This window comes from Salmo salar, chromosome 03 (genome assembly GCF_965601325.2).
Source record: "Salmo salar chromosome 03, fSalSal1, whole genome shotgun sequence".
NCBI classification, from domain to species: domain Eukaryota; kingdom Metazoa; phylum Chordata; class Actinopteri; order Salmoniformes; family Salmonidae; genus Salmo; species Salmo salar.
Genome location: NC_138293.1, coordinates 16627100 through 16650001, shown reverse-complemented (window position 1 = coordinate 16650001; position 22902 = coordinate 16627100). Strand labels below are relative to the sequence as shown.

At 44.1% G+C, this 22902-nt stretch overlaps 1 protein-coding gene across 1 annotated transcript in view; it reads left to right on the top strand.

The window, feature by feature from the left end:
• LOC106599045 (calsyntenin-2) overlaps window positions 1-22902 on the top strand; it is a 282535-nt gene that overhangs the window by 220960 nt on the left and 38673 nt on the right. The window contains exons 6-8 of the mRNA XM_014190100.3: window positions 9506-9691; window positions 11638-11895; window positions 13673-13794. Of these exons, the coding sequence (XP_014045575.1) occupies window positions 9506-9691; window positions 11638-11895; window positions 13673-13794 (566 nt within the window). The remainder of the gene's footprint in view (window positions 1-9505; window positions 9692-11637; window positions 11896-13672; window positions 13795-22902) is intronic.

The window sequence follows — 22902 nt, the reverse complement described above, 5'->3', positions numbered from 1 at the left end:
CAAGTCACACGGCTGGTGAACAAGCCTACACGGCTGGTGAACAAGTCACACGGCTGGTGAACAAGCCTACACGGCTGGTGAACAAGTCACACGGCTGGTGAACAAGCCTACACGGCTGGTGAACAAGTCACACGGCTGGTGAACAAGCCTACACGGCTGGTGAACAAGTCACACGGCTGGTGAACAAGCCTACACGGCTGGTGAACAAGTCACACGGCTGGTGAACAAGCCTACACGGCTGGTGAACAAGTCACACGGCTGGTGAACAAGCCTACACGGCTGGTGAACAAGTCACACGGCTGGTGAACAAGCCTACACGGCTGGTGAACAAGTCACACGGCTGGTGAACAAGCCTACACGACTGGTGAACAAGTCACACGGCTGGTGAACAAGCCTACACGGCTGGTGAACAAGTCACACGGCTGGTGAACAAGCCTACACGACTGGTATACAAAGACCAAGGTCAGGCTCGGATTGGGGCCACCTGATTCTTGACCAACAAACCTTCCTTTACTTCTCCCAAAATGGTTGCAGGCATGTCTCTTAGATTCTCTGCGGTCGCATTGGACTGTTCTTTCCTCCGTCTCCACCTTATGCCACAGCAGTCTGCTTTCAGGGAAAAAAGGAGCTCTCATCATCCCCGTGGAGGCTTATAGCTACACTATCACACTCCTGGCTCTGGATCTTACAGTCCTCCTCAACTCGACTCTGTTTACCCGACCAATCCAGGTCAATGGCCCCTGTGGAGAAGGGAAGAGGGGATACAGCGGCATTCTAGACACAGAGAGAAAGAGAGAGAGAGAAGGATAGATAGGGGAGAGAAGAAAGGAGAGGGGCTTTTAGCATATCCCGTTTTAAAATAAAGCCTTTTAGTGTCTTGGGAACTTGCCTGGATCTTGTCTCGGACTACTGTAGCATGTGCTGAGTGAAAGCCTTTATAAGCGGACAGGGTCCCCCACTGCTTCCCTGTCAGATGTCAGTAGGCCACGTCAGGAGAAGAAAGGCTGGGGAGACAGAGAGCAGGAACATGCGCAGGATATTTCACCTTCACCCAATTGGAAGAAATCACTCCTTTCTTAAAAGGGCAAACAATGACAGAATGGCCACACCTCCACTGTTTTGGTTAAAAGCTGAGGGATGGATGCAAGGAATGACCATTGATGATATAAAAATGATAGTTTTAACCATGTTTTAAGGCTATACAGCGTTTGTTTAGAATTACAATGTTTACAAACAGTAGAGTAAAACAAGTGTATATTTTGTTTTCTGATTGACTAAGTTTTAGAGGCATTTACAAGTTATATTCTTGAAGAACCATTGGGTATATACATTGAGTGTACAAAATATTAGGAACACCGTCCTTATATTGAGTTGTACCGCTCCTTTTGCCCTCAGAACAGCCTCAATTCCTCAGGGCATGGACTCTACAAGGTGTTGAAAGTGGTCCACAGTGATGCTGGCCCATGTTGACTCCAATGCTTCCCACAGTTGTGTCAAGTTGCCTTGGTTTGTACACTCAGTGTATATATTTAATGTAAAAGTCCAACAACTGGATGCAGCAATCGCATATTGCACCTTTAAAGACAGTGTGTGATTCCTCCTGCTGTAAATGTGGCTTGAAATGTGTCCAGAGTTGTTCCATTACCTGGGTGGAGGCTCACACAGTAGTGGGGGATGGCTTGATACTAAAGGGCAACTCTCCATGAGACACTCCACTGTAAATGTCATCCTCAAATAAAGCTGTACATTTTTTTTATCTAATAGTCCTCAATGTCATGGCAACGGTACATACTGCAAAGTACAGTACAGTCACATTCCCACCATCTTTGCATCATCAGTCCTCCCCTCGGAGCAATAATAAATATGTTATACTCACACAAAAGCTCTCAAATGTCTAATAATTCCAGCCATAATCCACCATAGGCTAGCCGTTAACCTTACATATATCAAATAAAATAAAATTGTATTTGTCACATGCGCTGAATACAACAGGTGTAGACCTTACAGTGAAATGCTTACTTACAAGCTCTTAACCAACAATGCAGTTCAAGAAATAGAGTTAATAAAATATTTACTAAATAAACAATCTAATCAATCACAAGGTAACACAAGAAATGTGCATAACAATAACGAGGCTATATACAGGGGGTACCGGTACAGAGTCAATGTGCGGGGGTACAGGTTAATCGAGGTAATTTGTAAAGTGACTGCATAGATAATAAACAGCGAGTAGCAGCAGTGTAAAAACAGAAGGGGTGGCCATTTGTAAATAGTCCGTGTGACCATTTAATTACTTTAGTTGTTCAACAGTCTTGTGGCTTGGGGGTAGAAGCTGTTAAGGAGCCTTTTGGTCCTAGACTTGGCGCGCCGGTACCTCTTGCCTTGCGGTAGCAGAGAGAACAGTCTATGACTTGGGTGGCTGGAGTCCTTCCTCTGACATCGCCTAGTATATAGGTCATGGATGTCTGGAAGCTTTGACGAAGTGATGTACTGGGCCGTACGAACTACCCTCTGTGGCACCTTCCGGTCAGATGCTGAGCAGTTGCCATACCAGGGAGTAATGCAACTGGTCAGGATGCTCTCAATGGTGCAGCTGTAGAACTTTTTGAGGACCTGGGGACCCATGCCAAATCTTTTCAGTCTCCTGAGGGAGAATAGGTGTTGTATTGCCCTTTTCACAACTGTCTTGGTGTGTTTGGACCATGATAGTTTGTTGGTGATGTGGACACCAATGAACTTGAAACTCTCGACCCGTTCCACTTCAGTCCCTGTTCGGCCCTCCTTTTCCTATAGTCCAAGATCAGCTCCTTTGTCGTCCTGGCATCACACTGCTAGGTCTCTGACCTCCTCCCTATAGGCTGTCTCATCATTGTCGATGATCAGGCCTACCACTGTTGTGTCATCAGCAAACTTAATGAGGGTGTTGGAGTCGTGCTTCGCCATGGAGTCATGGGTTAACAGGGAGTACAGGAGGGGACTGAGCACGCACCCCTGAGGGGCCCCAGTGTTGAGGATCAGCGTGGCAGATGTGTTGTTGCCTACCCTTACCACCTGGGGGGGCGGCCCGTCAGGAAGGCCAGGATCCAGTTGCAGAGGGAGGTTTTTAGTCCCAGGGTCCTTAGCTTAGTGATGAGCTTTGTGGGCGATATGGTGATGAACAGCATTCTCACATAGGTGTTCCTTTTATCCAGGTGGGACGGGGAAGTGTGGTGTGCGATTGACATTGCGTCATCTGTAGATCTGTTGGGGCGGTATGAGAATTGGAGTGGGTCTAGGGTTTCTGGCATGATAGTGTTGATTTGAGCCATGACCAGCCTTTCAAAGCACTTCACCGACGTGAGTGCTACTGGGTGGTAATCATTTAGGCAGGTTATCTTTGCTCCCTTGGGCACAGGGACTATGATGGTTTGCTTGAAACATATAGGTATTACATACTCGGTCAGGGAGAGAATGAAAATGTCAGTGAAGACACTTGACAGTTGGTCCACGCATGCTTTGAGTACACGTCCTGGTAATCCTTCTGGCCCCGCGGCTTTGTGAATGTTGACCTGTTTAAAGGTCTTGCTCACATTGGCTACGGAGAGCGGGATTTCTTATAAGCATCCGGATTAGTGTCACGCTCCTTGAAAGTGGAAGCTCTAGCCTTTAGCTCGATGCGGATGTTGTCTGTAACCCATGGCTTCTGGTTGTGAAATGTGTGTACGGTCACCGAGGGGACGACGTCGTCGATGCACTTATTGATGAAGCCGGTGACTGAGGTGGTATACTCCTCAATGCCATTGGATGAATCCCGGAACATATTCCAGTCTGTGCGAGCAAAACTGTCCTGTAGCGTAGCATCCGTGTCATCTGACCACTTCTGTATTGAGCAAGTCACTAGTACAGTGAGGGAAAAAAGTGTTTGATCCCCTGCTGGTTTTGTACGTTTGCCCACTGACAAAGAAATGATCAGTCTATCATTTTAATGGTAGGTTTATTTGAACAGTGAGAGACAGAATAACAACAAAAAATCCAGAAAAACGCATGTCAAAAATGTTATAAAATGATTTGAATTTTAATGGGGGAAATAAGTATTTGACCCCTCTGCAAAACATGACTTAGTACTTGGTGGCAAAACCCTTGTTGGCAATCACAGAGGTCAGACGTTTCTTGTAGTTGGCCACCAGGTTTGCACACATCTCAAGAGGGATTTTGTCCCACTCCTTTTTGCAGATCTTCTCCAAGTCATTAAGGTTTCGAGGCTGACGTTTGGCAACTCGAACCTTTAGCTCCCTCCACAGATTTTCTATGGGATTAAGGTCTGGAGACTGGCTAGGCCACTCCAGGACCTTAATGTGCTTCTTCTTGAGCCACTCCTTTGTTGCCTTGGCCATGTGTTTTGGGTCATTGTCATGCTGGAATACCCATCCACGACCCATTTTCAATGCCCTGGCTGAGGGAAGGAGGTTCTCACCCTAGATTTGACGGTACATGGCCCCGTCCATCGTCCCTTTGATGCGGTGAAGTTGTCCTGTCCCCTTAGCAGAAAAACACCCCCAAAGCATAATGTTTCCACCTCCATGTTTGACGGTGGGGATGGTGTACTTGGGGTCATAGGCAGCATTCCTCCTCCTCCAAACACGGCGAGTTGAGTTGATGCCAAAGAGCTCCATTTTGGTCTCATCTGACCACAACACTTTCACCCAGTTGTCCTCTGAATCATTCAGATGTTCATTGGCAAACTTCAGACGGGCATGTATATGTGCTTTCTTGAGCAGGGGGACCTTGCGGGTGCTGCAGGATTTCAGTCCTTCACGGCGTAGTGTGTTACCAATTGTTTTCTTGGTGACTATGGTCCCAGCTGCCTTGAGATCATTAACAAAATCCTCCCGTGTAGTTCTGGGCTGATTCCTCACCGTTCTCATGATCATTGCAACTCCACGAGGTGAGATCTTGCATGGAGCCCCAGGCCGAGGGATATTGACAGTTCTTTTGTGCTTCTTCCATTTGCGAATAATCGCACCAACTGTTGTCACCTTCTCACCAAGCTGCTTGGCGATGGTCTTGTAGCCCATTCCAGCCTTGTGTAGGTCTACAATCTTGTCCCTGACATCCTTGGAGAGCTCTTTGGTCTTGGCCATGGTGGAGAGTTTGGAATCTGATTGATTGCTTTTGTGGACAGGTGTCTTTTATACAGGTAACAAGCTGAGATTAGCAGCACTCCCTTTAAGAGTGTGCTCCTAATCTCAGCTCATTACCTGTATAAAAGACACCTGGGAGCCAGAAATCTTTCTGATTGAGAGGGGGTCAAATACTTATTTCCCTCATTAAAATGCAAATCAATTTATAACATTTTTGACATGCGTTTTCTGGATTTTTTTGTTGTTATTCTGTTTCTCACTGTTCAAATAAACCTACCATTAAAATTATAGACTGATCATTTCTTTGTCAGTGGGCAAACGTACAAAATCAGCAGGGGATCAAATACTTTTTTCCCCGACTGTATTTCCTGCTTTAGATGTTACTTGTAAGCAGGAATCAGGAGGATTGTCACAGGCGTCGAAAGGATTAGACCAAGGCACAGCGTGAATAGTGCTCATTCTTGATACTTTAATGAGAAACACTTTACAAAATAACAAACGACCAACAGTTCCGGCAGGTACAATAACTAAACGGAAAATAACCACCCACAAAACCCAAAGGAAAACAGGCTGCCTAAGTATGGCTTCCAATCAGAGACAACAAAAGACACCTGCCTCTGATTGGAAACCATACTCGGCCAAACATGGAAAACGAAACATAGAAATAGAAAACTAGAACAAATTCCTCTAGAACCAAAAAACCCCAAAACACACAAAACAACCCCCCTGCCATGCCCTGACCATTCTACTATGGTAAATTACCCTTTTCACTGGTCAGTTCGTGACAAGGATAGAATTATGGTCAGATTTGCCAAATGGAGGGCGAGGGAGAGCTTTGTTTGCACCTATGTGTGTAGAGTAAAGTTGATCTAGAGATTTTTTCCACTGGTTGCACATTTAGCATGCTGGTAGAAATGAGGTAAAACGGATTTAAGTTTGCCTGCATTAAAGTCCGGCCACTAGGAGCGCCGTTTCTGGATGATCATTTTCTTGTTTGCTTATGGCCTTATACTGCTCATTGAGTGCGGTCTTAGTGCTAGCGTCAGTTTGTGGTGGTAAATAGATGGCTACGAATAATATATATATTAACTTTATTGGTAGATAGTGAGGTCTACATTATCATGAGATATTCTACCTCAGGCGAGCAATTCCTATATAATCATTAAAATAAGATGAAATGAGGCATTAACATATTATGGCTGTATACTTCATAAAGTCATTTATTTGACCTTAATAAAGGCACACATGAAATGAGTATGATTTGTGTAATTGAATAGAATGCATATTGAAATCAAAGCTCTACTTGAAATTGGTGCCTGCAAGATTTCTATGGCCTTCGAGACAATGCTGTTAGTATATTTTCATTACCAGGATAGATAGATATTTTATTGTTCTCACAAGAGGAAATTAAAACATGAGTATAACTCCCAATTATAATCACAGGGGTGAAATAGAGAAATTCCTGCACCATTTCTTTTGCCAGCCAACGCAGGTTGGCATTTATTGTAATGAATTTTGCCCTGGAGGTAGCTCTGCAGAGTGGTCATTTGCTGGCACAGGGCAAGATTCATGACAATAATCCTGCTCCAACAACATCCTCTCTCTGTCTGCCTCTCCCTGGTCATTATTTTCTCTGAGTGTTTGACCTTGAATATATCAAGGAACAGACTCGACAGCTGTCAACTCTCTGCTCCACACACAGTAATAAAATGGCCATTACGGCTTCCTAGACTATAAAGAAGACCGGGTGCGGCGCACAGATACATATGGAGGGTAATCGAAATATAAACCGGGTGACAAAGATGACAGACTAAGCCGTGGGGTGGGGAGAGCTTCCCGCAATGGAGCTGTCATGTTCTTTAAGCATGTAATTCTACTCTCACGTTCTGTCTTCCACCATCGCTCTCGTTCTCTCTCTCACACTACATCTACCTTCTCTCTATCTGCCATCTTTCTGGTCATATGCTACCTATCATGGTTGATCTTTACAGCCGCCCATCCCATTCTCTCGCCATTTTCTGGCAATCTGTTATCACTTTGTTCTGGTAGAGAACCATCAACGTCACTCTAGACTTCTTTTGACGATATTGCCTTAGCACTTCAAATGTATTCTTATTTTATTCCACTTCCACACTCCTTTTCTTATTCTACTGTTCGACTTAATTTCAGATTCTATTCCCCCCAATTCTGCGATTCTTCTGGCCCAATCAACAGAGGCGATTTGACTCTCATATTGCCTGTGGTGGTGAAAAGGCCTGCTGGGGAGTCCCTGCTGGGGACTCCCTGCCTGGTCTACACATCCCTTTGATAAAGACACTCTCTGAAGTAGAATATCTTACCTGGAGTAAGCTGAGCTTGGTCTGCCAATCAATAATATATTTTGAGAGATGCCTGTAATTAAATGTTGTTTGTGACATAATTGGGCAGTGATTCATGTCAAATGAATCCCTTTGTGGTGATATGTTACCGTGTTCGTTAGCATTGATAGCAAAATTTGTCATTGTAGCATTGTAATGTTAGCTACATGACACTGAGTAGTCAAACACCTGAATTCAATTTAAGCTCACACAGGACATCCTTTCATTCTTTTTGTCTCAGGTAAGGGTTATTGGTTTGATTTGAAAGGCCATCCCAGCTAGCAATGAGGAATCGGCCCAGATGCGGCCCTCTTCCGGGGGGCAGGAACTGATTGAATTGGCCCGGAATCGGGTGTCGGACTCAGCCCGGAATCAAAATGAATGACTGCCCAGAATTGGCCAAAGTACATCGGGCCGTTTCCGTCTACCGGAATTCAGCCAACTCTTCCGGGAATCTTACCAGAATCCCCCCAGAAGCAGCCCGATGCAAATGTAAATAAATGCATACAAAATTACCTGATTTAGTCATTTTTACTATTATACATTTTATACATGGAAATTTTAACCACCCACAAAAAAAACAGTTTGTGTCAGAGAAAACATCATACACCTGGTGATCGTGTCAGCGTGCATGCGCCTGGCCCACCACAGGAGTCGCTACAGCATGATGGGACAAGGACATCCCGGTCGGCCAAACCCTCCCCTAACTCGGACAATGCTGGGCCAATTGTGCGTCGCCTCATAGGTCTCCCAGTCGCGGCCGGTGTCTTGAACCAGCATCTTTAGCAACGCAGTTTGCATTGCGATGCAGTGTCTTAGACCGCTGCGCCACTCGGGAGACTCCATCCACAAAGTTTTTAATGCTCATCAATTGCCTTGCACAAAGTATCAAAATACTAAAATACGATACAGGACTATACAAGAATTTCATTTAAATGTTAATTGCAGTTTTTGATCACAGAAACAATGAGAAAATATGGAAAAATGAATTATGAAATGTTAATTATATAAAGCAGCCCATTTAATCATCTGCCAGAGAGTAGCCCCAATCTGCCCGAGCCCCAAGTATTACATTTGGGCCAGATAACGCTCACCGGAATCGGCCCGAGCCCCAAGTAATACATTTGGGACAGATAACTCACACCGGAATGGCCTGAGCTCAATCCCTGCATCCTAGCCATAAGTAATACTGCTGAAGGCGGCACTGAATCGGGCCACATGATGTCGGCTGAGTCTGACTCTCAGCCGAGTGCCCCGAATTTCAGCCGGAATCAGCCCAGATCCACTGTGCTAGCTGGGATGATAGCAGATCCCTGTCATGCGTGTCGCCAAAACAGCTGTGTGACATGGATTAGCAAGCACGGTTGGTTAGCGTAGCATAGCCTCCTGTATCAGAACCTCACTTCTTCCTAAGCTCCTTGGTGTGTGAAGTCACCTTTCAGCTTTAGTGAGATGTGCTCCGTGATGCCTTCAATTCAGAGGCATTAAGTGGAACCCTTTGCCTCTGTAGTATTGTCGCTGTGGTTGAGCTAGCCTAACGAAGGATACGACCTTCATGCAAAGTGAATACTAAACCAGAATGGTATATAACTATATATGCCATTCAGCAGACACCTTTATCCAAAGCAACTTACAGTCATGCTGGCATACATTTTACATATGGGTGTCCCCAGGAACCAAACCCACAACCCTGGAGGGGCAAACACCGTGCTCTACCGACTGAGCCATACAGGACCAGAAAAAGTGGTAAATAATATAACAGTAGGAGAGACTGAATTGGCCAGTGGCTGAACGCATTTATCATTTCTAGGTGATTTATTTAATTTAGTTGTTCTGTTTTAGAAGGAATAAAAACATTTATATTTTGAAATGTTTCTGTCTAAAGTAGCAAAATGATGATAAGAGTTCAGTGTATTGTTGTGCTAACAAGCTAGCCTTGGGATCTGAATTAGCCTTCTAATTATTTGGACAAATTCATTTTCTATTGGAATAATAAACTACAATAATATTCTACTCTCTTTCTCCCAGGCTGGAACAAACAAGTAGACTACGAGCCCGGGACAGGAAGTAAGCAGCTGTTTCCCAAGATGCACCTGGAGACTTGTGACGGCCCATTGTCGGCCGTGAGAGCAATGGTGGAGCTGCAGACCAGCCACATTGGGAAGGGCTGCGACCGAGAGACCTACTCCGAGAAGTCCATGCAGAAACTCTGTGGTAAGCCAATTAATAAGGAAAGAGAGGACAAAAGAAAACAATAAAATGTACCTATAACATTTCAACCTGTGTGCGGTTACATAATGTGTCATTCATAATTACACTTGTGACTAGTGAAGTCATACAGACAATTGCGTCCCATTAGTTGTCTCCAATTATTTACTCTAATTTCACATTTTCTGCCTCGTTGATTCCCACCAATATCTAACAGTCAAATTATAAACAAGTAGAGGTATTTAATTGTAATTTGTAACACATAGGAAAGTGTATATTAAATCAACCTTATGAATCATTTTTATAAATAAGTGAAAATGTTCATTGTGAAGAGTTGAACATGTGAAATGTCTCAGATTTGTACTATATTTCTTCCTTGGATTTATTTTCCTGTTGTGTAAAACTGAAGCGTGGTATGGTTGGTTTGAACAATTTAATATGCTGCAATAACAGTTCATTGGTGGACTCTAGTCTAAGTCTTTAAGTGTTTGTGTAATGATGGCTACACAGGCATACTTAATATCCTCATATTCTCATTTGGATTTCCATACTTCTTTAGTATGCAAAGTGATTTCCATACTTCTTTAGTATGCAAAGTTTGCAAGCCAGGAACTTTTCCAAAGCTCAATAATCATTATCTAATATGCAATAAAACACATTGTACATTTTTTTTATTAGTCACACTTTATTTGGATTTCCCGTCTGCAGATGCTCTACAGATGTTCATGCTAGCAACAAACTATCTGTTGACAAGAAACTGCTTGCTAAGGTTACGGTTAGGGTTAAGGTTACGGTTAGGGTTAAGGTTAGGGTCAGGTTTAGAATAAGAGTTAGAGTAAGGGTTAAGGTTAGGATCGTTAGTTACTGAGTATCTAGAAATGGACTATCCAAATAAAGTGTTACCTTTTTTTCTGAGCAACATTGATTTCTGTGAGAGTACAAATATCGGTATACATACTGTAAATAGAGTGCACAGATATTGCTCAAGAGGGCCACCATATTATTTTTAGAGCCCCTTAAAGGTAAACAAACAACATCCTATGGCCCATTATGAAAAGTTTGTTTAAAAAAAACATACTTTATTTCCTAAGCAGAGAAAGGTTGAAGGTGTGATGTATTCATAGTTCCCATGGCCAGACGTGGGCTGGTCGAAACAGATGAAAAGAAGAGAGGGGTCATGGATTTGACAAGCCCTCTGAAAACTGTACATAGTGAGAGTAGAAGACTGAATCTCATCAACTTCTCACGATCACATTGAAAGCCCTGAGAGAGTTAAGGCCTGGGTGTGTATTTATGCTGGCCTATCAATTGACAGACATAAATGTTGTATAGCTTAAAAGAGCCAGCTTGTTTCTTCTGAAGGGTGGGCCGGGTGGGAATTTGGTGGTGAGAACCAAGGGTCCTAACAAACTGGGTCATTCACCACTCATAGGCATCAGACAGTCACCCCTTGTGTGACATGGAGAGGGTGGTGCTGCCAAATACCTTAACCACAGAAAACTGGTCAGTTCGCAACAGTTCCACATCCTGTTTCTGTACTGTTGCGTTCTAAACTCACTAAACTTCCAAACACCCTGCATGGACATTGTAGGATTAGAGGGTTTTAGATAACTTCCAATTCAAACATTAGAAATACTGTGTCAGTAAATGTGTACAGTACATCCACTGTATATCAACCATATACACACTATTTCATGTGTATATCTGTTCATTTTCTAATAGCTCTATGCTCACTCTACCTACTTGTATGTAAACTTTATTTAAACTCTGTTGTCTGTATTTTGTCTTTCACTAGCAGCACCATATCACCAAGTAAAGTTCTGAGTATGTGTAAATGTACTTGGTGAATAAAGGTGATTCTGAATCTGATCAGTTTCCTTTTAACCTGGTGTCACTTTTCGTGTGTGAGGATGTCACCAACTGATTATACTCGTTTTCAATTCCTCCTCTAGGTGCAGCGTCCGGCAGCACGGACCTCCTCCCCGCCCCCAGCGTCTCCACCAATTGGACGGCCTCACTGCTGACGGACAGCGGGCGGGACAGTGACCTCATCTTCAACTTCGACGGGCGGCAGGCGGCCAACGTGCCAGAGCGGGTGGTTCCACAGAACCTGACTGACCAGTTCACCATCGCCACGTGGATGAAGCACGGGCCCAGCCCCGGTCTGAGGGCCGAGAAAGAGACCCTGCTCTGCAACTCCGACAAGACCGGTGAGAACAGGAAGGGGTTGAGTTGGGAGATTTGGTCCATCCTAGGTCATTGTTCATGAAATCAGGATTTTATGGTGGTGGATGTGGTGAGGCTTTTTGTTTCCTGTCACGTGATTTTGAGAGAAAGTCAATGTAATTTTACAGCTACCATTTATGGTTTAGAAACCCAAAAACGAACCAAAGACCTTTAGCTACTATTTAATATGATGATTTCAAAAGGTGCGTTGTAGCACGGTAGCAAATGCCGTCCAACGTCAGGACAGTTGGCATCCAATTTGGGACACAGGAGCATTTTGTGCCAAATCTGGAGTAGTGATAGCGTAGTCACATACAGTGCTTTTAGAAAGTATTCACTCACTTTTTGGGGGTTGATGGCAGTAGTCACATAGATGCACAGCTTGTTTTGTCGTCTGTCGACCACTTCTAGTTACAGAGTTAGATTGAGTGAAGCTGTGAGGGTTTGGCTGGAGACAGGTAGCCTGACAGGCTCTTATTGATCCCATCGATCACTCCGCTCACACTGAGAGAAAAGGAGGGTCCATCAATACGCACGGCCAAAAGAGCCCTGTGTCAGCCCAGCGGCTCCCAGGAAAAGCACGGAGGGCGGGTTATGATGCCACAATGGCACAGGGAGCATGTGACATTTATTGAGCTGCCTCGTGAAGGTGGCAGGATTCATTTCAAAATGGCACATGTCAATAGCATTTACAGGACGTACCGCATTAACAAGCCCCTTTGCCCATAATGACAGACATCCTTTTAGATAGAGCACTGCTTTAGGAGAGCATTTGTAGAATATCATTTATTTTCACTCTTAACTGGAATATAGCTTTTTGGTCAGATAAGTTCCAATATATAATATAGTCGGATAAGATCCATTATATAATATAGTCGGATAAGGTCCAATATATAATATAGTCGGATAAGGTCCATTATATAATATAGTCGGATAAGGTCCATTATATAATATAGTCGGATAAGGTCCATTATATAATGTAGTCGGATAAGGTCCATTATATAATATAGTCGGATAAGGTCCATTATATAATATAGTCGGATAAGGTCCATTATATAATATAGTCGGATAAGGTCCATTATATAATATAGTCGGATAAGGTCCATTATATAATATAGTCGGATAAGGTCCATTATATAATATAGTCGGATAAGGTCCATTATATAATATAGTCGGATAAGGTCCATTATATAATATAGTCGGATAAGGTCCATTATATAATATAGTCGGATAAGGTCCATTATATAATATAGTCGGATAAGGTCCATTATATAATATAGTCGGATAAGGTCCATTATATAATATAGTCGGATAAGGTCCATTATATAATGTAGTCGGATAAGGTCCATTATATAATATAGTCGGATAAGGTCCATTATATAATATAGTCGGATAAGGTCCATTATATAATATAGTCGGATAAGGTCCATTATATAATATAGTCGGATAAGGTCCATTATATAATATAGTCGGATAAGGTCCATTATATAATGTAGTCGGATAAGGTCCATTATATAATATAGTCGGATAAGGTCCATTATATAATATAGTCGGATAAGGTCCATTATATAATATAGTCGGATAAGGTCCATTATATAATATAGTCGGATAAGGTCCATTATATAATATAGTCGGATAAGGTCCATTATATAATATAGTCGGATAAGGTCCATTATATAATATAGTCGGATAAGGTTCAATATAATTATAGTTTCATACAGTAGAAGTAAAGTATCTATGTTTTTCCGTATCTTTGTGCAGAGATGAACAGACACCACTACTCCCTGTACGTCCACAACTGCCGTCTGGTGTTCCTACTCAGGAGAGACTTCACCCAGGTTGACACCTTCCGCCCCGCAGAGTTCCACTGGAAACTAGAGCAGGTGAGCTGACCTTTGACCCAGTAGTCAAGTCATGATGATGGGAACCTGCACTTGGCCTATGTTCCAATGTCCATACTAGGACACCACTTAGAATACATGCCTTATATAATGGTAGGGGCTAGGGGAGTGGGAATTGTGTCTTTGACTTTCTCAAATTGGTAAACAGTCAATATGTTACCCATTGGACAATGCTGCTTTGCTAAATGAACTTGAGGTGGGTAAGGCTTAAAAGTGAGCAGCTACTGTTGTGTTGCTTTGGAAGTCTTGTGGTGGTAAATGACTATTCCAGTCATGTCTGTCTCACTGAGTTTTTCCTCAGGTAGACAAACAGCAGTAGAGCAGTAGATTTTCTTTGCGAGACATCTCTCGTTGTTTGTAGGTACTGTGTTATAATACCACCTCTCATCTCCCACAATGGTTAGCTCTGTGTGTGTGGGTCTGCCTGAGGGCCTTGGCTTGTGGCGTTTTTCTCCAGGTGAAGGACTATCATTACTGCTGCAGTAAGAGATCATTGCTGTGGAGAAGTCTTCATCCTGATTGTCTCTACTCCTCTCGCCGCAGCAGGAGATAAGAGGATAGGATATAGCACACACAAGTAATAGCTCACCTAGTCTTTCTTCTGTGTTTATGTTTCAGAAAGTTGATTAACTAAATTACTGAGAGAGCCATTATTTCAGTACAACACAGCATATACTGTATCTGTGAAAAATGCCAAAATGACAAAGGGTCTTTGATATAGAAAACCAGGTGTAATTTTCTTCAAAAGGAATATAAATGAATAAAAACCAAGTATGTGGCCGTGTTGCTAAGAAACTTACGGTAGGATAAAAATGAGACAGGCAAAATTACTGTAATAGTCGTTTTTGTTCATTTATTCATAATCAGGTAGTGTGCTTTTAAGTCCCTGAAGCACAAAGAGAGCCAATGTGGTGGTGCACATTTGCTGTCAGTGTACTCTCACAATATATAGGTTGCGTCCCAATAAGCTATCCTTCCTGTGCACTCGTTCACTACTCCCCACACATGTAAAAGTATTGGATTGGTGTAGACACAGGCTAGAGGGAGTTTCCATATAACAGTAATTTCCTTTCAAATCAATGAAGGGAAGTGAACACATGCACACTTTTGGAGAAAAGAGAGAATATTGGGACGCTACCATAACTTTCTACTCCTTTATATGGACCTATATTTAAAATGTGTAACAATGTAAACTGTTTAATTCCATGACTATACAATTACAAAACAATGAAGTGACCAATGTCGCAACGTGAGCATACAGTAGTGTCATTGCGGTGTTACTACACAGCTATAAAACCATCTGTAACAAAGCAACAGCTTACTAGAATATCAGGCTGGTCTAACAAGTATGGATCCTCTTTGTCTATAATGGCCGGGAGCAATTGCGCTGTTTGCTGTAGGTCAAAGGAGGAAAACATTTTCTCCAAGCCAATGTTATTTTCTCCTAAGAGGCTCCTATGACCAAGAGAAGGGGTTGCAGGAAACAAATTCAGCTGCTTCGGTAAACAACCTCTCAAGTCAATACAAAGACTCCACAAAACATCTGCCAGGCAAACATGAGACAGGCTGGGGGAGCATAGGGAAAAGGCTACGTGCTACATCACTACCCTAACTCATCACCCTAAAGTTAAAAGAGGACATTGGATGCTAACATTAGCTCTTGGTTTTAGATGTTTTGAAAATGGAGCGACCACTTTCGACACTTTCCAGGCTTGTGCGTTTTATCTTAACGATCCAACACTTTTTATTATCTCTGTGCTTTGTCTGTCATGTAGGTGTTTGTGTGTGTGTGTGTGTGTGTGTGTTTCCTTTGATATCTCTGTCTTTCTTGTTGCTGACAGTTAATACAATATGGGGTCCTTGATTCTGTGTGTCCCGTGGTGACACAGTATAGTGCTGTGTCACCACGGGAACAGAAGTCTACAATTCCCTTTCTTCTCTCCAAAATGGCCGACAGGATGTGGGAGACATTTTGAACATGTTTATTAGGTCCCGTAGTTGAGTGGTTTGGAATGTAATACGGTACAGTTTTAATGTAGTACTGTCATGCAGTCTAATTGTGAAGACAGACGCTGGGAGACGAGAAGCAAGTACAGGGAGTCAATATAAAAAAAATAACCGACATGAAACAAAACACGGACAGCGGAAACATAACGACATTAATGCTGACACGAGGATGAAACTGAGGAATAGACAAATATAGGGGAGGCAATCAATAAGTGATGGAGTCCAGGTGAGTCCAATGGAGCACTGATGCGTGTAACGATGGTGACAGGTGTGCGTAATGATGGACCGCCTGGCGCCTGAGAGCACCAGAAGGGGATCGGGAGCAGGCGTGACACTAATGGGTACACCATAGGTCAAGTTCACAATTCACACAGAGCCATAACTTTGAATGTGACTGTGATGCAGACTATTGTATGAGAGCGGAGCAGACTACTGAATCAGTTCAGAATATAGTATGAGTGGCAAGGCCATGTCTATGACAGACTGACAGCAGGCCAGTGTTCCACAAAGTGACAGGCTCCACTTACTGGTTGAAGGGTGCAGGCTGCTGCAGTATGTGAGGTGCCACAATGACAGCGTGTGTGTGTGTGTGTGTGTGTGTGTGTGTGTGTGTGTGTGTGTGTGTGTGTGTGGTGTGTGTGTGTGTGTGTGTGTGTGTGTGTGTGTGTGTGTGTGTGTGTGTGTGTGCGTGCGTGTTTTTCCATTGGAAGAATAGCACTCTCTTTCTTCCTCTCTCTGGACGGTAGACATTAAAGGAGGGGAGGGAAAAAAAGGGAGGGATGGAAGAGGAGTAGAGTCTCTTTAGGTAGATAATAAGAGGGAGGGAGGGAGGGAGGGAGGGAGGGAGGGAGGGAGGGAGGGAGGGAGGGAGGGAGGGAGGGAGGGAGGTGTCACAGCTGAATCTTGCACTCCATGTTCCATCAGCAAGCTTCCGCTGCAACTCCATTTAGCCCTATTGATTTTGCAATCTTCCTTCCTCCTTTCTCCAAACGAGAGAAAGAGAGAGAGAGAGAAAGAAAGAGTGCTATTCTGCCAATGGAACAGAGTGAGGGCGTGCCATCCATTCACTATTCACCTGACAGGCATACACGCACACACGAGCCCCACAAACACACTCAGTTACACACACACACTTGTCTCTTTCTCTCCCCTCCTCTCTCCCTCCCTTTTCCTCCCTTCCTCCCGTTAATGGACTTAGCGATGGATCACTCCTATCTACGCACCTATTATTCACTCCACACTCCCCGAGCACAAAATGGCTATCAGCAGCCTCTCCTTTAGTCCCTAGTGAACAGAACCTAACACACTGCCACAAAATCACACTACACACTGCCACAAAATCACACTACACACTGCTACAAAATCACACTACACACTGCCACAAAATCACACTACACACTGCTACAAAATCACACTACACACTGCCACAAAATCACACTACACACTGCCACAAAATCACACTACACAGTGCCACAAAATCACACTACACACTGCCACAAAATCACACTACACACTGCCACAAAGCCACACTACACACTACCACACTACCACAAAGCCACACTACACACTACCACACTACCACAAAGCCACACTACACACTACCACAAAGCCACACTACCACAAAGCCACACTAGACACAGTCACACTAGACACTGCCACAAAATCACACTAGACACTGCCACAAAATCACACTAGACACTGCCACAAAATCACACTACACACTGCCACTACACACTGCCACAAAGCCACACTACTACAAAGCCACACTACACACTGCCACACTAGACACTGCCACAAAGTCACACTACACACTGCCACACTTCACACTACCACAAAGCCACACTACCACAAAGCCACATTAGACACTACCACAAAGCCACACTAGACACTGCCACAAAGTCACACTACACACTGCCACAAAGCCACACTACACACTGCCACACTACACACTGCCACACTAGACACTACCACAAAGCCACACTACCACAAAGCCACACTAGACACTGCCACAAAGTCACACTATACACTGCCACACTACCACAAAGCCACACTACACACTGCCACACTACACACTGCCACAAAACCACACTACCACAAAGCCACACTACACACTGCCACACTACCACAAAGCCACACTACACACTGCCACACAGCCACAAAGCCACACTACACACTACACACTGCCACACTACCACGAAGCCACACTACACACTGCCACAAAGCCACACAACCACAAAGCCACAAAGCCACACTACACACTGCCACAAAGCCACACTGCCACAAAGCCACACTACCACAAAGCCACAAAGCCACACGCCAGACTACCACAAAGCCACACTACACACTGCCACACTACACACTGCCTCTACACACTTCCTCTACACACTGCCTCTACACACTACCACTACACACTGCCTCTACACACTGCCTCTACACACTGACACTACACACTACCACTACACACTGCCTCTACACACAGCCTCTACACACTACCACTACACACTGCCTCTACAAACTGCCTCTACACACTACCACTACACACTGCCACTACACACTGCCTCTACACACTGCCTCTACACACTGCCTCTACACACTGCCACTACACACTGCCACTACACACTGCCACTACACACTGCCTCTACACACTGCCTCTACACACTACCTCTACACACTGCCACTACACACTGCCACTACACACTGCCACTACACACTGCCACTACACACTGCCTCTACACACTGCCTCTACACACTGCCACTACACACTACCACTACACACTGCCACTACACACTGCCTCTACACACTGCCTCTACACACTGCCACTACACACTACCACTACACACTACCACTACACACTGCCTCTACACACTGCCTCTACACACTGCCTCTACACACTGCCACTACACACTACCACTACACACTGCCACTACACACTGCCTCTACACACTGCCTCTACACACTGCCTCTACACACTGCCACTACACACTACCACTACACACTGCCACTACACACTGCCTCTACACACTGCCACACAGCTAAAAACAAACCCCTCAAGCTTTTCATGTGTGGATGTTTTTTATCCCGGCCCTATTGATATGCTTATGAGGCCGTATCGACGCGGCCCGCCTAATAAGACCAAGAATAAGAGCCTTGATGGGGTGGCATTGATTTAAACCCATACAAACGAGGTATCATGTATTCTCAGCAGATCGACCCATAGACAGAGGGAGGAAATCTATGAAAACTAGAAGCTGTGAGCCGAGTGCACAGGCGAACCAGATATTAATCTCACAGAATCTTGAGATGGCGCATGAGGTCGATGGCCAAAGATTTGTTTGCGTTTGCGGGGTCAACACATCGATTGGCATCCCGAAGTAATCGCGTATATATATGACTACACCTGATCATCTTAGGACACATCAGAGAAAGGGGGTCGTGATTGGTCCAGTATCTCCTGATCAAACCAATCACATCGGCCGATGCTAAGCGACTCTCTCAGTGCCATTATCATCGCATCTGGCTTCGATTGCTGGCCCGGGTGATACTAGCAGAAAATGACTCTCAGCGCTTGTCGCTACAACATCTATTGAGTGCTTATCTGCTTACATCTACTTATGCCCATAGGGCAGCGCACATTTGGTCCAGCGTCATCCGGGTTAGGGGAGTGTTTGGCCAGGGTAGGCCGTCATTGTAAAATAAGAATTAGTTCTTAACTGACTTGCCTAGTTAAATAAAATATATATATATTTACCATGCTGGGTGACACCCCTCCTTTCGTACCCCCACCCTGTTAATAAGCTTCATTGTTTTGGATGAGATTGATTGGGCTCGGTGCTCTGTTTGCTGTAGATAGAGAAAGGATCGAAGGGAATCAGTTCCATTCAATGTGTGATTTAGCGCCTATCCGGACTAGGCTGCCTAATTGAATTGATTCATGGTTGCACATAGAGTGATTTGTAAGGCACGGACACTTAGAAGTGTGGCTCTCTATCGTGGCGAGCCAGAGGAAGATGTTGTGCACATTGCAATTGAGCATTGCTTTGTATGATGTCCAGTCTGTTCTATTTGTTTTATTTCTATTCTAGTTGTGCTATGACTCACAAGAAAACAATATTTGTATTTTTTTACATGTTTAAATTTCACCTTTATTTAACCAGGTAGGCCAGTTGAGAACAAGTAATCATTTACGACTGCGACCTGGTCAAGATAAAGCAAAGTAGTGCGACAAAAACAACAACACAGAGTTACACATAAACGAACGTACAGTCAATAACACAAAAGAAAAGAAAAATAGAAGAATCTATGTAGAGTGTGTGTAAATGTAGAAGAGTAGGGAGGTAGGCAATAAATAGGCCCTAGAGGTGAAATAATTACAATTTAGCATTAATACTGGAGTGATAGATGTGCAGATGATGATGTGCAAGTAGAGATACTGGGGTGCAAAAGAGCAAGAGGGTAAGTAATAATATGGGGATGAGGTAGTCAGGTGTGCTATTTACAGATTGGCTGTGTATAGGTACAGTGATCGGTAAGCTGCTCTGACAGCTGATGCTTAAAGTTAGAGAGGGAGATATAAAACTCCAGCTTCAGAGATTTTTGCAATTCGTTCCAGTCATTGGCAGCAGAGAACTGGATGGAAAGTCAACCAAAGGAAGTATTGGCTTTGGGGATGACCAGTGCAACATATATGCTGGAGCACGTGCTACGGGTGGGTGTTGCTATGGTGACCAGTGAGTTGAGATAAGGCGGGGCTTTACCTAGCAATGACTTTAGATGACCTGGAGCCAGTGGGTTTGGCGACGGATATGTAGTGAGGGCCAGCCAACGAGAGCATACAGGTCGCAGTGGTGGGTGTTATATGGGGCTTTGGTGATAAAACGGATGGCACTGTGATAGACTGCATCCTGTTTGCTGAGTAGAGCGTTGGGGGTTATTTTGTAAAGACATCACCGAAGTCAAGGATCGGTAGGATAGTGAGTTTTACGAGGGTATGTTTGGCGGCATGTGTGAAGGAGGCTTTGTTGCGAAATAGGAAGCCGATTCTAGACTTAATTTTGGATTGGAGATGCATAATGTGAGTCTGGAAGGAGAGTTTACAGTCTAACCAGACATCTAGGTATTTGTAGTTGTCCACATATTCTAGGTCAGAACCGTCCAGAGTAGTGATGCTAGTCGGGCGGGAGGGTGCGGGCAGCAAACGGTTGAAGAGCATGCACTTAGTTTAACTAGCATTTAAGAGCAGTTTGATGCCACGAAAGGAGTGTTGTATGGCGTTGAAGCTCGTTTGGAGGTTAGTTAGCACGGTGTCCAAAGAAGGGCCAGATGTATACAGAATGGTGTCGTCTGCGTAGAGGTGGATTAGAGAATCACCAGCAGCAAGAGCGACATCATTGATGTATACAGAGAATTGAACCCTGTGGCACCCCCATAGAGACCGCCAGAGGTCTGGAAAACAGGCCCTCCGATTTGACACACTGAAGTCTATCTGAGAAGTAGTTGGTGAACCAGGCGAGGCAGTCATTTGAGAAACCAAGGCTGTTGAGTCTGCTGATAAGAATGTGGTGATTGACAGAGTCGAAAGACTTAGCCAGGTCGATGAATACGGCTGCACAGCACTGTCTTTTATCGATGGTGGTTATGATATAGTTTAGGACCTTGAGCGTGGCTGAGGTGCACCCATGACCAGCTCGGAAACCAGATTGCATAGCGGAGAAGGTACGATCGGATTCGAAATGGTCGGTGATCTGTTTATTAACTTGGCTTTCAAAGATTTTAGAAAGGCAGGGCAGGATGGATATAGGTCTGTAACAGTTTGGGTCTAGAGTGTCACCCCCTTTGAAGAGGGGGATGACTGCAGCAGCTTTCCAATCTTTGGGGATCTCAGACGATACGAAAGATAGGTTGAATAGATTAGTAATATGGGTTGCAACAATTTCGGCGGATAATTTTAGAACGAGAGGGTCCAGATTGTCTAACCCAGCTGATTTGTAGGGCATATATGAGTAGCTCCAGTATGTTTCTTTTAACACTCTAAATTACCTTTGGCTACGTCTTTTTTGAGACCTACAACAGAGTCTATAGGACCAGCCATATAGTGTGCTTGTGTTTAGTTTTCTCAAAGCCATGGAGTAAGGTGTATTTGATGTCACCTTCGCCAAGCTCTGTGACAAGTAAACTCAACAAAATGAGAGAATAGAAAAGAGAAAAACATGAGACGAAACTCAGCTCTCTGTATTCAGCTGGCAGCCTTATTGACACTCTCTCTTTCTCTCTCTTCCTCCCTCTCTTCTCTGGGATAAAAGCCCATTCCTGATGTACCTAAAGGGCTGTTTAAAGCTTGAAATAATCATGAATACTAAATTATTCAGACAGACTACAGCTCTATCGCCACATTAACAGAGCAAATTCCACTCATCTGCCAGAGAGAGGGAGGGGAGAGAGAGAGATAAAGGTAGAGCGTGTGAGTATGAGAGAGAGAAAATAAAAGAGAGAGATTTCATTTCAAAGGTTCCAACAAAAATCCTTTCATCAAAGAGCCTGTAAAATCAGACTGTCCTTAATTCAGTAAACAGTACGTGTTTGGAGTGGGGCAATGATTTCTTTGGCTGGATATCCTAGCTCTCATCGCCCAAAATCAATTAGGATGTGCACGCTATTACTTCTGGTCTCTAGGAAGCCAAAAAGGGTCCCTCTTGGGACAGAAAGGGGCTGGGGCACAGGTCTCGAAACCCACAAAAGTAAGTTGAGTGTACACTTTTGCTAGGACTTTCTCCGAAAATAAACTCCTACCTATATATCAAAAGTAATTACATGTCATATTCTCCAGTCAGCTCTTTTATTAACCAAGATGTGCGTCTTTAAATTCCTTCCCTCCTCCTACAGTGTTTCGTGCTGCCATAGTTCCATGGTGTATTGAGACACATCACTCTGTACCTCTGCAGAGCCTAGAACTGAATCACCTTGGTGCCATTGCTCTGCCATGTAATGGACTGGCATTAATAATGCAGGGGTACAACAGCGGGTCGCACCCAGGGAGGGGAGGGGGACGGTAGGGGGACGGGAGGAGGAACACACCTATAGTGCAG